The sequence below is a fragment of the Schistocerca serialis genome, chromosome 1 (assembly GCF_023864345.2).
Source record: "Schistocerca serialis cubense isolate TAMUIC-IGC-003099 chromosome 1, iqSchSeri2.2, whole genome shotgun sequence".
NCBI classification, from domain to species: Eukaryota; Metazoa; Arthropoda; class Insecta; order Orthoptera; family Acrididae; genus Schistocerca; species Schistocerca serialis.
The window spans coordinates 218,571,932-218,588,585 of record NC_064638.1 but is presented as its reverse complement, the minus strand read 5'-3'; the positions used below and the strand labels follow the sequence as shown (position 1 = coordinate 218,588,585).

Here is a 16,654-nt window from a genome sequence, read left to right as displayed (position 1 = left end):
TTGATCAAGCACATGTTGAGGAAGTTTTTGTAGAAGTTTGACAGATGCCAAGGCTACTGGAACACGTAAGACGTCCTCCTCATCTTGGTCTGGACCAGTTTGTCGTCGATTTAGTTTATGTAAAGTATCTGCTACTGATCGCTGCCCAATTGTCCGTTGTAACTGTGGAAGCAGGCTGTTGGTAATTGTGCTGACCACTCGTGATGCTGCTGACTTTGGAAGTTTTGCTTCTTGGTCAACAGCAAATGTCTTATTTTCAGGTATTCCAGTTTCAAGTTCCATCTGTTCATTTTCACAACTATCCAGCAATGTATCCAAGTCCTTCCCCATTACAACTTCATCCGTTTTCTCTGTAATTGGAAAAATTTCACCAATTCTTTTAAAATGTAATAATTCACATGTTATATACACATGATAAGCAAATGTAATGTAAGAAAAACCCAAGGTACAGAACAGGGGGTAAGAGAGATATCAAAGACAAATGGAAGTGTGTTAAAAATAGTAAAAATTAAAATTTTCACTCTCAAATAATTTCAAGGAAAAAAACCCACTCTCTTCTCCATTACTCACTGCTAGCTCTTGGACTTGCCCAAACAATTTTTCTTAAAAACTAGGAGATTATTGAGGTCCTGTTACACATACTCACAGCATGACAGCTATAAAAGTTTCATTCACATATTACCATTTTTTATGAACTGAATTTACACTGTGATCTGGCTCTGAACTTTAATAAATCATTTAAACAATTTTAGCAACCAGCCCTAAGCTAAAGTATTTTCTGTGAGAACGGCACTCAAGTTTTGGAATTCATTTATTTGTTTTTGCTTCTTGTTACTAACTATCAGTTCATTAATGTTCCACTAATGTCTTCCCATTCTTTCTGAATGGTGATAAGGCAACCAAATGTAGGGGTGGCACAGGACCTGGCAGCTCTCTTCAGTTCATTAGGAAGATATCATTTGCATAGAGCAAATACATAGTCCTGTCACATTAATATGGTCACTTGTCAAAAGCTTGCAAAATCACCTTTTGCAGTGCGGACATGCAGGAAGGGTGTCAGTGAGGTTCTGGAAGGTATGGCACGGATGTGGAGCTATGCCAACTCCAGAGCCATTGTCAGCTGCAATAGGTTTCTCCGTTGAGAATCCATGGTGCAAACAATCTGACTGAGGGGGGCCCACAGATGCTCACCTGGGTTTAAATCTGGGGAGTTTGGCAGCCAGCAGAATACGATAAACTCATCCTCGTGCGCTTCAAACCATGCACGTACACTGCGAGTTGTGTGACATGTTTCATTATCATGCTGGTAGATGCTATTTTGACGAGGAAAAAACAAACTGTACATAGGGGTGGGCATGGTCCCCAAGGATAGACACATATTTGTTTCCATAATAGTGAGATCACCTAGGGAATGCCGCAAAAGTATTCCCCAACCATAACACTCCCTTAGGATTGGACCCTTTTGATGATTGTTGCAGAACCATACATGCCAATGCCTGTTTGCCCAGTGTAGCACAAATGTGATTCACCTGAAAAGACCATCTGACACTACTCAATGGACATCCAGTTATTGCACTGGCATGTAAATTCCAGCCTTTGTTGCCAAAGAACAGCAGTCAGCATGGATGAATGAACCAGGTGCCTGCTGTTGAGACCCATATGCACCAAAATTAGCTGAACGGTCATTAAGGAGACACCCTTGGTAGCCTCCTTGGTTTATGTGGGTGCACTACAGTTGCCACAGTGCTGGTTTTGTATAGCATCATTTTGCATGCACAGTATATTTTAACCACTTCTGCACTGCAACAACTGCACTGTTTGCTGTGTCTCCTCAACAGCCTAAACATATCCTCCACTGCTAGTGCCGCCATTTGCAGTCTGTGTGCGATTATTGCATGTTGATGCCGAACATAGGCGGCAGTCACATTAATGTGAATAGACTATGTACGCACAGTACATTTTTGTGCTTATTTAAATGTATTAAATTTATTTTCATGAAAGTCTCTCATGACCTTCTCAACTGCTACATTAGACTTCTTGCCTTAACTCTGTGACCATCTAGAAACTTTTAATCACTTCATTGCTTAATTTTCCTCAGCCTCTCTTTCTCTCTTATTTCAACAAATCACAGAAAGGAAAAAAATTACACTGCAGCTACTACTTATAAGTATTTTGCACACTGATTTTAGAGCATTCTATCAGTATAGTTCAAATACTCATACAACTGAGATTCTGTGTCTGAGCATGTATAGCTGAAGAGGTGGTGGTGTCAACTCAGCTCTGGATCTATGTTACTTCTGAACTGGGGCAAAAAATAGTGACAGCCCCCCCCCCCCCCCCTCCACCCTTGAGCATTTGAAATAGAACATCAGAAATTTTTGCAAAATTGATTTTTCAAAAATTATTTCATTTTGTAGTGCATATCTTTTTGAGAGAAGTTTGATACACAAAAGTTTGAGGAAATGTAAAATACGTTATTTGATCTTAAGTGAACCAAAGTGCAGTGCACCATGCCCCTTCTTCTATCAAATGTGGCTGTGTTTCACTCTGTCAAATTCAAATTTGTTTGTGGTAAGGGTCTATGAGACCAAACTACTGAGGTCATCGGTCCCTAGGCTTATACACTAATTAAACTAACTTAGGCTAAGGACAATATGCACACCCATGCCCAAGGGAGGACTCGAACCTCCGATGGGGGCAGCCGCGTGGACTGTGACAAGACGCCTCAGACTACGTGGCTAGCCCGGGTGGCCTTGTCGAATTCAAACATGTATATTTTATAATGGAAGCCATGAAACCTATATTCATGACAGCAGAAATGAAAATGTCCTGTGGATCCTCTTCTGCTCCCAGTCAGTCAGTCATTTGTCCTACCCACTGTTAACAAAAACTCACAATTAATAGTGGGTAGGATTATTTGTAACAGGGAGAATTAGAACTCTTCACAAAATTTGCTCTCTTAATTGCCTATAAGCAAATAACTTTTTCTTTTGTGTGGCATAAAATTAAATATAGGAAACATAAAACCAGTAAAGGCAACAGACAAGCAAGACAGTACACATTTCTTCAAAGGTCACAGCATTTTTCCTCTCTAATCTCACTACACTTTTACACAGCTTGCTTTCCTTTCTGTCAAATAATCTATTATGTCATTAAAGTTCATCAAACGTTTTGCTACATGAAAAATCAAAATATCACTGTCCAACACCGAAAAAGCTGTTAATAGTACCAAAGACTGGATTGGTTTGTCGATTCGATTATGTCTACTTTGTCACCGTCTGCCAAATAAAATGAAATTCACATTTCTAATATTGCAGCAATTGTAACACATGCCAAATAGGCAAGGCTGTTTTGGTACAAGTGGTCATTTTTATCTACATCGTTTACATAAATGCCAATGGCCTTGCCGTAGTGGTAACACCAGTTCCTGTCAGATCACTGAAGTTAAGTGCTTTTGGGCTGAGCTAGCACTTGGATGGGTGACCATCCAGTCTGCTGAGTGCTGTTGGCAAGTGGGGTTCACTCAGCCCTTGTTAGGCAAACTGAGGAGATCCTTGATTAAAAGTAGCAGCTCCAGTCTCGTAAACTGACAATGGCCAGGAGAGCGGTGTGCTGACCACATGACCCTCCGTATCCGCATCCAGTGACGTCTGCAGGCCAAGTAATCTTTGTTACTCATTATTCCTGTTAGTTGTTTCTTTTCACACTGGTAGTCTGAATCTAAGGAATTAGCTAATAATTATAATAACGCTGATCATTTGCACACCCAGTCAATCACAGAAACAAACAGCATCTGGCATTCACCCGTTTGGGCTTATTTGGCTCAGCTCATATAGCCCCATATCCTTTTGTCTGCGGGAAAGTTTTTTATTTCTTGATGTGAAGGGGATTCCCCTGGCAGACACATCATGTACACTATGCACACATCCAAAAATCAACTTAGAATGTGTTCAAAAATGTTCAAAAACTGGCAGCGATGTGTTTCAAAATCATATGAATAATTGGATGTTAGACACTTGGTGAAATAAAGTTTTTTCTTTCAAGAATATGAACTCGGTGCCCCCTGAAATTGCCGCCTGGGGCAGATACACCGGTTTCCAGTTGTACAATTAGAGTATCTACCTCAGATCACAGTAATGTTCCACCAGCAATCATAAAAAAGAATACATGCACCATGAAAGAACATGAAAAGACAAAAAATGAAATGATCGTAAAGCACTGTTGGCCAGGATGTCCCATGCGGGGGAGTTCGGCCACCGTAGTGTAAGTCCTTTTCAGTTTACCCCACTGCGGCGACTTGCAAGTCAATGATGATGAAATGATGATGATACACACACAACACTCAGTCATCTCGAGGCAGAGAAAATCCCTGACCCTGACGAGAATCGAACCTGGGGACCCATGCACGGGAAGCGAGAACGCTACCTCAAGACCACAAGCTGCGGACATGTCTTTTCATTACTCATTACATCCAGTAATGAAAAGACAAAACAATGGTAACAGTTCCTAAAACTCCTAAATTATAGATTCATCCCATGGAACATATGAACAACAGATTACATCCAAATATCCTGCTGACCACTACAAGGGCTAGTGGCTCTGTGCAGCTTAATTTATGGGCATGTACTCTTTCTGGTGGCCATCAAAAGAACATTACAGTGACCCGGCTATGTACACTATTCATAAAGTGCAATGAATTGTTTGCATTCAAAATGGAGCTATAATATTCTGAAACTGGTCTGCATAATAAGCATGTTTAGTATAAGTATGAAGAAATTTTTTCCCTTATAAAATGGAAGACTGCAACTGTAGGTTCAGTGCATTTCACCATAATTGGAAAAAACCCTCAGGAGAACGATAGACAAGCTTTTTCTGAAGGCCAAAATTCTTCAAGGTCCTAATTAAACTGTTGCTAAGGATGATGTTTTCCTTCTGAAGGTCTACCAGAAATTTGTGTACAGTTTACTCCCAATTATTCAGGGTAATGTGGGGGAGAAGGTGCACAAATAATTGAGATATTTTCAAACATGTATTCTTTGTTCGATAAATTATCCAAATTCCATGCACAGATGTTGTAAGCGGCATTTCAAATTGTTGTTGCAAAAATAAAGCTGTCATATTGAAACCCACCCTGGCCCATATAACCTAGAAGAGTATAAACACTCTGCAATGTGGTACAATGACTGACATAGTCACTACCTTCTTCCTCATTTTCACAATCATTTTCCTCTTCTCAGTTTTATTGTGAAGCAGCAATCCCAATTTTGGCATGACATTTATACTGGAACTGGGTTCACATGTATCGATCTTTAGCCATTCATTCAAGTTTTCTTTGCTGAAATCTTCAAAACCATTTAAACCCATTGCCATATTAATTATTTGTGCAGCTGTTATTTCTTCATCACTGAAACCTTGAAAATCAATTTCTTCTATAGCTGGAAGAATTTTCCTCCATGATTGAACTAGCGTATGTGGCTTGAGTTCCTGCCTGGTATCAGAAATCCTGTGCATGGCACCTAGAATAGTCAACTTCTTCCAGAATGCCACCAAATCATCCTCATCAACTAATGTTCTCAGTAGACCAGTCCAGTAATACCATTTACTGATGTGATTCTGCCTTGGCCACTGGCTGTATAATGGCAGTCACATTAGAAGGTAAAAACTTAGTTACGATGAGATCATCATCAGATAAGATAACCCTCTCATCGAGATGTGAAGGGGTGTTACCAAGCAATAGAAAAGCCTTCTATAGCAATCCTTTTTCTTCTAGATATCATCAAACTTGTGTACAAAATGTGTATGGAACTAATTTTTGAAAACTTCTCTATCCATACATGCTCCTTTTCAGCTGTAATAATGCACAGGGAGATCGTTAGCTGTTATATCGTCGAGTGTTCGGGTTGTCTCTGATTTTCAATCATTAGTAGTTTTACATTGTAGTTCCCAGAAGCATTAGCGGTGCACAAAATTGTAATATATTCTTTAGACAACTCATGTCCAAGGAGCATAAATTTCCCTCTTAAAAGCAGGAGTTCTGGTCGATAGACATTTCCAATACAGACCACTTTTGTCTGAATTTATAAATTTGGTTTCCACAAACATCTGCAATTCTTCCCGGAAGGAATCAACTGATGCAACATTTGAACTAAGTCGCTCTCTTTGCATAGTAAGTTCACAAATCCTGTGAAGCTGTTTGAATTCATTTAGCTATCCGGGTGAGGCATTAAATTCTCCCTCAAACCCTAGAGCTCCATGAAAAAATTTAGCTGTTTCAGCTACCATCGCTTTTGAAACAACACCTTCTGCTTGTTTTTGGCTACACCACTGCAAAAGAGCAGTGGTTCTAGTTATGCACCATCTGCATGAAGAGATCTACATTTGGTCAAATAGATACTGCAAAAGAGCAGTATCTGATTGATGAAATGTAGAGCTCTTCATGCTTTTTTGTGCTGATGGTCCATAACTAGAATCGAGTTTCCTGACAGAACCTTGCATTTTCTGCTTATTCTTTTTAATGACCCAATCAGTCTGCATTCCAAAACCATACTAAGTACTTAGTTTCGCAGCCATTTCCCTCTTCTGAAATCTTTCAATTAATTCTAATTTTTGTTTTAATGTCAACCGACGTTCCTTTCATTTATAAATCATCTCTTTTACAAATTTCTTTTAACTCGCTTCATACACACATGCCGATTAACATAAGAAAACTTAATCTGTTTTCAATTTACATGGAACAGGCTGGCCAATAACAATGGAAATAGTGCTCTGTTGTCAAGTGGCTGTCACTTAAAATAATGGAAATGGCACTTATTGTCATGCAACAGGTTGTTAATTGCTGTTTCCTAGAGAAAAATATTGCACACCTTCTTTTTAATTTTTAAATTTTTAGATGCGTGTATAACCTGCAAACTAGATGAGCTGCACATGAATAATTGGGAGTACACTGAACTTGCAGATTATATTCGTATCCTCCAATTATTTCTGCTACAGGGGGTTCAGTTGGTCTAGAAGGAATTCTGAGAAGATCTTGTGGCAAATGTGAGAAGAATAGAGGCACATGCGTGTTAAATACGCTATTTTCCCATTCTTGTGTATGGGACAGTTCACTGTTACTTTATATTCGTGCTGTAATATTAGTTCTACACAAACTCTTTGCTTTTATAAATTTGTAATATTTGTTCTACATAAACTCTTTGATTGATTTTATAAATTTGCAAAGACAGGCTTTCCTCTTCAGCACCATAGATCTCTGCCAGAATTCCATAAATACAGAGTTTGAATTTCTTTAAAGAGGATCAAATACTATTTCTGAAGACTACAAGACTGAAATGGGCTGTATTTGTATGAAGAATGACATATCAACGGTGGCTGAAAATAGCAATGGATATGGTTTCATCAGGGAAGAGACCAGTAGGCAGACTTAGGTAAGGAAGGAGGTAGGGGGTTGGATCTGGGAGAAAGACAGTGGCAATGTTCAGACAAGGGGATGGCAAGATCATTAAGGATAGTCCAGAAACTTAGATGGGGAAATGACGGGTAAATCAACCCAGTCCTTTTCAAAGGAGCGATCCCAGTATTTCCCATAAAGGAAAACCTAATTCTGGATGGCCATTCAGGGGTTCAAACCTGAGTCTAGTGTCTAAGCATTGTGCCACCTCACTCTGTGACTGGAGAAGAAAACTGAGTTGAGGTGAGGGTAAGGGTAAGGGTAAGGTATGGGGACTAGTGAAGGTCTAGGTCATGGGGATTGCGAGAATGGAGGATATGCTGGAGAGACAGTTATACCCAAGATAGTTTGGGTACCCTTGGCATTTCCAAATTTGGTATTCTAAAGAGAAATAATCAGAAGTTAGAAAATTGTTCCAAAGGATTGGAATGGAGGTTGTGGACTTGCTAACAGGACACTGAGAAAGTTGGAGTTTCATAGTAACAAGATCATGCGCATGGAAGATGTCTGTGTACAGGGATTTGCCATTCATTGTGAAAAGCAAAAATTCTGTTTGTTATGGGAAAGGAACTATGAAAAGGCACTATCAGGAATTATCATTGTCTTGGATGTAAAAAGAGAGACTAGATAATTGGCTGAAGGTTCAGGTTGACAGTTTTCTATGGAAGTACTGTAACCAGCCACAATGGAACGACTAGGTGGGAGACAAGGGGATAAGGGTTTGCGGAGCTCGAGGAGTAGGTAAAAGGTAGGTCTCTAACAGACTGCCAGAATGAAGAGGAAGACAGATTCAGGAAACAAGTTTTGGAATGGGCCTAATGTTTTGAGAGGCTGAAGGAGGTAATGTTGGACTTCTGTAAATGGTCAAAATGATAATGTTTATAACTAGTGGTGGCAGAGATATGGTAATGACTCTCAGCTAAATACTCACTGTGATTTGTGACCATGGTGGTAGATCCCTTCCCAGCAGTAAGAACCATGCCAAGAGTGGTCTAAGGGTAATGAACAGATATTTGCTCCATAGCTCTGATTTTGGATTCAGCGGGAAGAGTTTTGAGGAAGAAAGGTAAAGTGGGACTGGAGATGAGGTGTTACTGGAAGGTTACAAAAGACTGCTGGGTTGAAGTGGTGACAGATCACAATTGGCACTCTTTAACAAAAGGCTCTACTTCTCAGCTGTCTATGGTCAGTTTGGAGGATGGCAAAGAAATGCTTCCACTAAAGTGAACAAGTAAACAAAAACACACCCTTTATTCACTAGTGCAACATGATTAAACTTCGGTCTGGGGTCAAAGGCAAGATGTTTCTGTGCATTGAGGCTCGTTCAGGAGTCAAGTTAAGAAAGATAGGCTGCCAACTGTGTTGAGAGTCTGCAGAGTGTGCTTAGGGGCAGTTTGATTTATGGTGGTTGTACAAAATTTTTGGTATGTTATAGGTAACTCAATATGGCAGGTTCTGGGTTTAAAAGAAACTGAGGATACTCTGATAAGAGAGTCTTCAATGTACAGAGGTACTCCCAAGTAGAAATAAGACATTAAGTAACTGAGATAATTTCCTTAGATGCACCTGGGTACATTGTTCAGGGTAACAGAAATATGATGTAGGATATTATTTTCACAGTATAAATGATCTGAGATAGGATAGTGTGATTATGCAAGACCGGAAGAATCAGAAAAGGTAAAACTCTTTATGAAAGGACATGTGTTAACCATAAATAATGGTGTTAATGGTAAGTCAGTTGTAAGGGATGCCAAATATTAGTCAGGCTTTCATGAATACAGAACTGGATTGTTATGATAGAGTCACAAAGTTTTCTGAATGGATGAAGTTACAATGAGCAACTTCATGGTTGGATTTGCAGTAACAAAATGCAGCAAAGAGGATAGCAAATGAAAATTCAATACTGAGAACAGTTTTAATAAGAATTAACTATAACAACAATAGGTAGAGAAAGTGTTTACATTGTTAATATAGTTAAGATGACCAAAAAGGAGAGATCAAAGACTTGTCTAAAACATGCACTCGAAAAGCAATCATATGGAAACATACACAGTAGAGTAGTTGTGTTTCACACACTGATATGGAGTAAAAGGTAAAATAAAAATAAATAAAAGGAACAAGAAAGAAATCTTAGCGATGAAATGTGGCTGTATGAACAGGGGGCTGCAGTATGGCAGCCGCTGGAGTAACTGTTACACTAGGGGACATTCAAACTGTGCAACACTGGTTCATAAGAAGATGTGTGGGATGAAGGTAAGCTAGAGGAGATAAAAGTAAGGAATTAAGAAGGTACAAAGAATGTATGATTTGAGTCTACATAAGAAAAGAAAGATTTTTACTTTTGACAAGCCAACACATCATTCATGTCATATGTTGTACATCTGGAGATTTAATGGAAAGATATTGTGTGCATCTACTACAAGATGTTTATAGTAACCTCTACGAAGATCTGATGATGGTAACATAGTTTTACCAAAACCGGTCATCCACAATACAGTGCTTTATGTGGTCTTGGCTAAGAAATCTGTCTTCTCCTATGAAAGATAGTACTAAATGAATGGAAAAATGAATACTTTCTACATCTACATCCATACTCTGTGAACCACTGTAAAGTGCATAGCAGAGGGTACAGGGAACATCCCACTGCACCAATTATTAGGGCTTTCTCCTGTTCCATTCATATGTGGAGTGCAGAAAAAAAAAATTGTTTAAAGCTCCCCGTGTGTGCTGTAATTAATCTAATCTTATCCTCATGATCCCTATGGAAGTGATATGTAGGGCCTGTAGTATATTAGTATATTCCTAGAATCATTTTATAATGCCAGTTCTTGAAACTGTGTCAGCAGAATTTTTGGGGATGGTTTCCACCTTTCTTCAAGAGTCTGTCAGTTCACTTCTTTCAACATATCAGTGACACTCACCCAGGAATTAAACAGACCTGCGATCATTCATGCTACCTTGTCTGTATATGTTCAATACCCCTCACTAGTCCTATTTGGTGCAGGTCCCACACACTTAAGTAATATTCTAGGTTTGGTTATCCAAGTAATTTGTAAGCAATCTCTTTGTTGACTGATTGTGTTTCTGTAGTATTCAATCAACAAATCAAAGCCTACTACCTCCCTTACCCATGACTGAGCCTATGTGATCGTTACACTTCATGTCCCAACTAAATGTTGCAACCAAGTATTTGTATGGGTTTACAGATTCCAGCTATGACTAACTATCCACAATTTCACATTTTTGAACATTTCAAGAAATTTGTAAATCACTGCACTACTTTGAAATCTTATCAAGGTCTCACTGAATATTTGTACAGATCTGTTTAGACTGTACTTCACTGTAGATAACCGTATCATCTGTAAAAAATCTGAGGTTACTATTAACATTGCCTGCAAGATCACTAACATCCAGCATGAACAGCAAGGGACCCAACACACTTCCTCAGGGTACACCCAAAACAACTATTACATCTGTTGATGACTGTTGTTGTTGTTGTTGTTGTTGTTGTTGTTGTTGTTGTCTTCAGTCCTGAGACTGGTTTGATGCAGCTCTCCATGCTACTCTATCCTGTGCAAGCTTTTTCATCTCCCAGTACCTACTGCAACCTACATCCTTCTGAATCTGCTTAGTGTATTCATCTCTTGGTCTCCCTCTACGATTTTTACCCTCCACGCTTCCCTCCAATACTAAATTGGTGATCCCTTGATGCCTCAGAACATGTCCTACCAACCGATCCCTTCTTCTGGTCAAGTTGTGCCACAAACTTCTCTTCTCCCCAATCCTATTCAATACTTCCTCATTAGTTATGTGATCTACCCATCTAATCTTCAGAATTTCTTCTGTAGCACCACATTTCGAAAGCTTCTATTCTCTTCTTGTCCAAACTATTTATCGTCCATGTTTCACTTCCATACATGGCTACACTCCATACGAATACTTTCAGAAATGACTTCCTGACACTTAAATCTATACTGGATGTTAACAAATTTCTCTTCTTCAGAAACGCTTTCCTTGCCATTGCCAGCCTACATGTTATATCCTCTCTACTTCGACCATCATCAGTTATTTTGCTCCCCGAATAGCAAAACTCCTTTACTACTTTAAGTGCCTCATTTCCTAATCTAATTCCCTCAGCATCACCCGACTTAATTAGACTACATTCCATTATCCTTGTTTTGCTTTTGTTGATGTTCATCTTATATCCTCCTTTCAAGACACTGTCCATTCCATTCAACTGCTCTTCCAAGTCCTTTGCTGTCTCTGACAGAATTACAATGTCATCGGCGAACCTCAAAGTTTTTATTTCTTCTCCATGAATTTTAATACCTACTCCGAATTTTTCTTTTGTTTCCTTTACTGCTTGCTCAATATACAGATTGAACAACATCGGGGAGAGGCTACAACCCTGTCTTACTCCCTTCCCAACCACTGCTTCCCTTTCATGTCCCTCGACTCTTATAACTGCCATCTGGTTTCTGTACAAATTGTAAATAGTCTTTCGCTCCCTGTATTTTACCCCTGCCACCTTTAGAATTTGAAAGAGAGTATTCCAGTCAACATTGTCAAAAGCTTTCTCTAAGTCTACAAATGCTAGAAATGTAGCTTTGCCTTTCCTTAATCTTTCTTCTAAGATAAGTCGTAAGGTCAGTATTGCCTCACGTGTTCCAGTGTTTCTAGGGAATCCAAACTGATCTTCCTCGAGGTTGGCTTCTACTAGTTTTTCCATTCGTCTGTAAAGAATTCGTGTTAGTATTTTGCAGCTGTGACTTATTAAGCTGATAGTTTGGTAATTTTCACATCTGTCAACACCTGCTTTCTTTGGGATTGGAATTATTATATTCTTCTTGAAGTCTGAGGGTATTTCGCCTGTTTCATACATCTTGCTCACCAGATGGTAGAGTTTTGTCAGGACTGGCTCTCCCACAGCCGTCAGTAGTTCCAATGGAATATTGTCTACTCCGGGGGCCTTGTTTCGACTCAGGTCTTTCAGTGCTCTGTCAAACTCTTCACGCAGTATCATATCTCCCATTTCATCTTCATCTACATCCTCTTCCATTTCCATAATATTGTCCTCAAGTACATCGCCCTTGTATAGACCCTCTATATACTCCTTCCACCTTTCTGCTTTCCCTTCTTTGCTTAGAACTGGGTTTCCATCTGAGTTCTTGATATTCATACAAGTCGTTCTCTTATCTCCAAAGGTCTCTTTAATTTTCCTGTAGGCGGTATCTATCTTACCCCTAGTGAGATAGGCCTCTACATCCTTACATTTGTCCTCTATCCATCCCTGCTTAGCCATTTTGCACTTCCTGTCGATCTCATTTTTGAGACGTTTGTATTCCTTTTTGCCTGTTTCACTTACTGCATTTTTATATTTTCTACTTTCATCAATTAAATTCAATATTTCTTCTGTTACCCAAGGATTTCTACTAGCCCTCGTCTTTTTACCTACTTGATCCTCTGCTGCCTTCACTACTTCATCCCTCAAAGCTACCCATTCTTCTTCTACTGTATTTCTTTCCCCCATTCCTGTCAATTGCTCCCTTATGCTCTCCCTGAATCTCTGTACAACCTCTGGTTCTTTTAGTTTATCCAGGTCCCATCTCCTTAAATTCCCACCTTTTTGCAGTTTCTTCAGTTTTAATCTACAGGTCATAACCAATAGATTGCGGTCAGAGTCCACATCTGCCCCTGGAAATGTCTTACAATTTAAAACCTGGTTCCTAAATCTCTGTCTTACCATTATATAATCTATCTGATAACTTTTAGTATCTCCAGGGTTCTTCCATGTATACAACCTTCTTTCATGATTCTTAAACCAAGTGTTAGTTATGATTATGTTGTGCTCTGTGCAAAATTCGACCAGGCGGCTTCCTCTTTCATTTCTGTCCCCCAATCCATATTCACCTACTATGTTTCCTTCTCTCCCTTTTCCTACACTCGAATTCCAGTCACCCATGACTATTAAATTTTCGTCTCCCTTCACAACCTGAATAAATTCTTTTATTTCATCATACATTTCTTCAATTTCTTCGTCATCTGCAGAGCTAGTTGGCATATAAACTTGTACTACTGTAGTAGGCGTGGGCTTCGTATCTATCTTGGCCACAATAATGCGTTCACTATGCTGTTTGTACTAGCTTACCCGCATTCCTATTTTCCTATTCATTATTAAACCTACTCCTGCATTACCCCTATTTGATTTTGTGTTTATAACCCTGTAGTCACCTGACCAGAAGTCTTGTTCCTCCTGCCACCGAACTTCACTAATTCCCACTATATCTAACTTCAACCTATCCATTTCCCTTTTTAAACTTTCTAACCTACCTGCCCGATTAAGGGATCTGACACTCCACGCTCCGATCCGTAGAACGCCAGTTTTCTTTCTCCTGATAACGACATCCTCTTGAGTAGTCCCCGCTCGGAGATCCGAATGGGGGACTATTTTACCTCCGGAATATTTTACCCAAGAGGACGCCATCATCATGTAATCATACAGTAAAGCTGCAAGCCCTCGGGAAAAATTACGGCTGTAGTTTCCCCTTGCTTTCAGCCGTTCGCAGTACCAGCACAGCAAGGCCGTTTTGGTTATTGTTACAAGGCCAGATCAGTCAATCATTCAGACTGTTGCCCTTGCAACTACTGAAAAGGCTGCTGCCCCTTTTCAGGAACCACATGTTTGTCTGGCCTCTCAACAGATACCCCTCCGTTGTGGTTGCACCTACGGTACGGCTATCTGTATCGCTGAGGCACGCAAGCCTCCCCACCAACGGCAAGGTCCATGGTTCATGGGGGGGTGTTGATGACTATCCATTCAAAATAATATGCTGTGGCCTCCTACCAACAAATCCTCAATCCCATCACATATTTTGTCTGATACCCTATAGCATCGCACTTTTGATAATATGCAAAGGAGTGGTACTGAGTCAAAGGCTTTTCGGAAGTCAAGAAATACTGCATCTACCTGATTGACCTGGCTTTTAGGATGTCATGACAGAAAAGTGTGAGTTAGATTTCACACATTTTGTGAATCCATACTGGTTGGCATGGAGGAGGTCATTATGTTTGAGATACCTCATTATGTTTGAGCTCAGATATATCTTCAAAGATTCAACAAGAAATGGATGGATGCAAGACTGGAAGAGAGCAAAATTGGCAAGATATTTCAATAACACAAATATCTTTATGTTGTTACATGTTAATGTGCTGCGAATCACTCCGTTACAGGTGAGTAGTTCTTGTTCTTGCCCTTGGGCTTGCCACAGTGGTAACACCAGATCCTGTCAGATTAGTAAAGTGGGGTGCTGTTAGGCTCCGCTAGCACTTGGATGGGTGACTGTCCAGGTTTGCCGAGCACTGCTGGCAAGCGGGATGCATTCAGCCCTTGTGAGGCCAACTGAGGAGCTACTTGATCAACAAGTTGCAGTTCTAGCCTCACAAAAACTGGCAATGGCTGGGAGAGAGAAGTGCTGAGTACTCATCCCTCCACATACGCATCCAATGATGCCTATTGGCTGAGGATGACATGGTGGTCAGTTGGTACTTTTGGGTCTTCTGAGGCCTGTTTATATGGAGTTTATAGAGTTTATTTTAGAGTTCCCTTTCTTCACTTTTGTTTGTTGTTCTTTTTATTGACAGGATACAAATGACAAACAATTGCTTCATCAGCTCAACAGAATACGCATTGAAAATAAAATCTGCCCCTACGTAATTGTGGCACACTACTGTTGGTGGACAGAATTCCAGTATCTCTGTTGGTAAACTGCCACGTGTAGTTCCACGTAACTTAGCTTGCATCATATTCAGCCATCACATCAATTCATACTTTTTAATCCTCCAGATTGTACGGTTTAGCAGTCACCACGATCATGTACACTTCTTAGATCTCCCTCCACTCACATCCACAACAGTAAATCTCAACTGTTTAATAAATTCACAGAAGTTGAAACTACTGCTTCAGTTGTAAATTTATTTTACTATCATGACCAGTTTTGGGCTCTCATAAGCCCCTCCTCAGGTGTCACAACTGTGCTGTGGCCCCCTAGCAAACTGCGCCTAGTACATGTCCACCATGGCGCTCGGGGGCCACAGCAGAGTTGCGACAACTGAGGATGGGCTTATGAGAGCCCGAAACCGGTTGTGATAGTAAAAGAAATTTACAACGGAAGTGGTACTTTCAACCTCCGGTATAATGCTCAGTTGCGCATATTCTTGCAACAGGATTGTTCGTTCACAGAAATAGTTGTGTACAGTGGCACCAATTTATAACTTACACATTATGAGACATGAAGGGAACAGCAGTCTATAAAACTATATTCAATTAAAATTTTCTCTCTTAAGCTAAAAACCAATATTTAAATACAACCTTCATCAGATGACTGGTGTTCCGAATGAATAACACTGTCTTTCTCAGCCTCCTCATGACCTGCCGTTAGCATTATTTTGTCCTTTTCATCACTTGCTGCACCTTCTGCTGCATTTTCAAGGCTGTTCATTTTCACATCATTTCCTGCATTGTTCACAGCTCTGTCAAGATTAAAATGGAAAGCATCCAGAATTGCTATGATGATTCGCACCAGCTGTCTTTGGAATTCAGCAGATACACGCATCTTTCCAAGATAAAACCTAAGTACAGTCTCATACTGGTGCCAAGGAAGAAGACGACAAACCATGCCAACTGCCTGAAATGCAAAGTATCATTAGAGAAAATATTCACACAATCATAGAATCAAAAGTATTCTGCAAATCAAGTACCTGAATTGCAGCATCTACAAGACTATTTTTGTTGGCAAACTTTTCTGAACAAAGGAAAAGCGATGCACATGGAAGAATAAAATGAGTCAATGTCCGAGGAGTTGGTGGTTTTACAAGGCCTTTTGCCACCTCACAGAACCTGAAATAAAGCAGATAAAAGGCAGATAATTACAATATTTGCAAAATATTGAATGCTACCTGCTAACACTGCACAACGCAGAAAGTAATCACTTACTTCAGTAAAGCTCTTGCTTTCCTGTGACTCTGCAAATGAACTATATTTTCAAAGAAGTCCACTTCTGGATCTGTCTTGCTGCTTAGCTTGGAGAGGTCTCGTAAAACTGGATGTAATTCTTCACACTGCCTAGCCTAAAATTAATTACAACACTTAGTATGGCTGAGGCGGTAATTGTTTTTTGAACCAGCATTCAAATGAGGAACAAAGTTTTG

General features: G+C 39.8%; 1 protein-coding gene and 1 pseudogene across 1 annotated transcript in view; one reads left to right on the top strand and one right to left on the bottom strand.

Annotated features, from left to right (window-relative positions):
- LOC126466159 (small subunit processome component 20 homolog) overlaps window positions 1-16,654 on the bottom strand; it is a 221,105-nt gene that overhangs the window by 99,851 nt on the left and 104,600 nt on the right. Inside the window, exons 21-24 of the mRNA XM_050096362.1 lie at window positions 16,440-16,573; window positions 16,205-16,343; window positions 15,816-16,131; window positions 1-350 (exon numbers count right to left, since the gene is read on the bottom strand). The exon at window positions 1-350 is cut by the window's left edge and continues 11 nt beyond it. Coding sequence (XP_049952319.1) covers window positions 1-350; window positions 15,816-16,131; window positions 16,205-16,343; window positions 16,440-16,573 — 939 coding nt within the window. The remainder of the gene's footprint in view (window positions 351-15,815; window positions 16,132-16,204; window positions 16,344-16,439; window positions 16,574-16,654) is intronic.
- LOC126425728 (5S ribosomal RNA) lies at window positions 3,394-3,511 on the top strand (annotated as a pseudogene).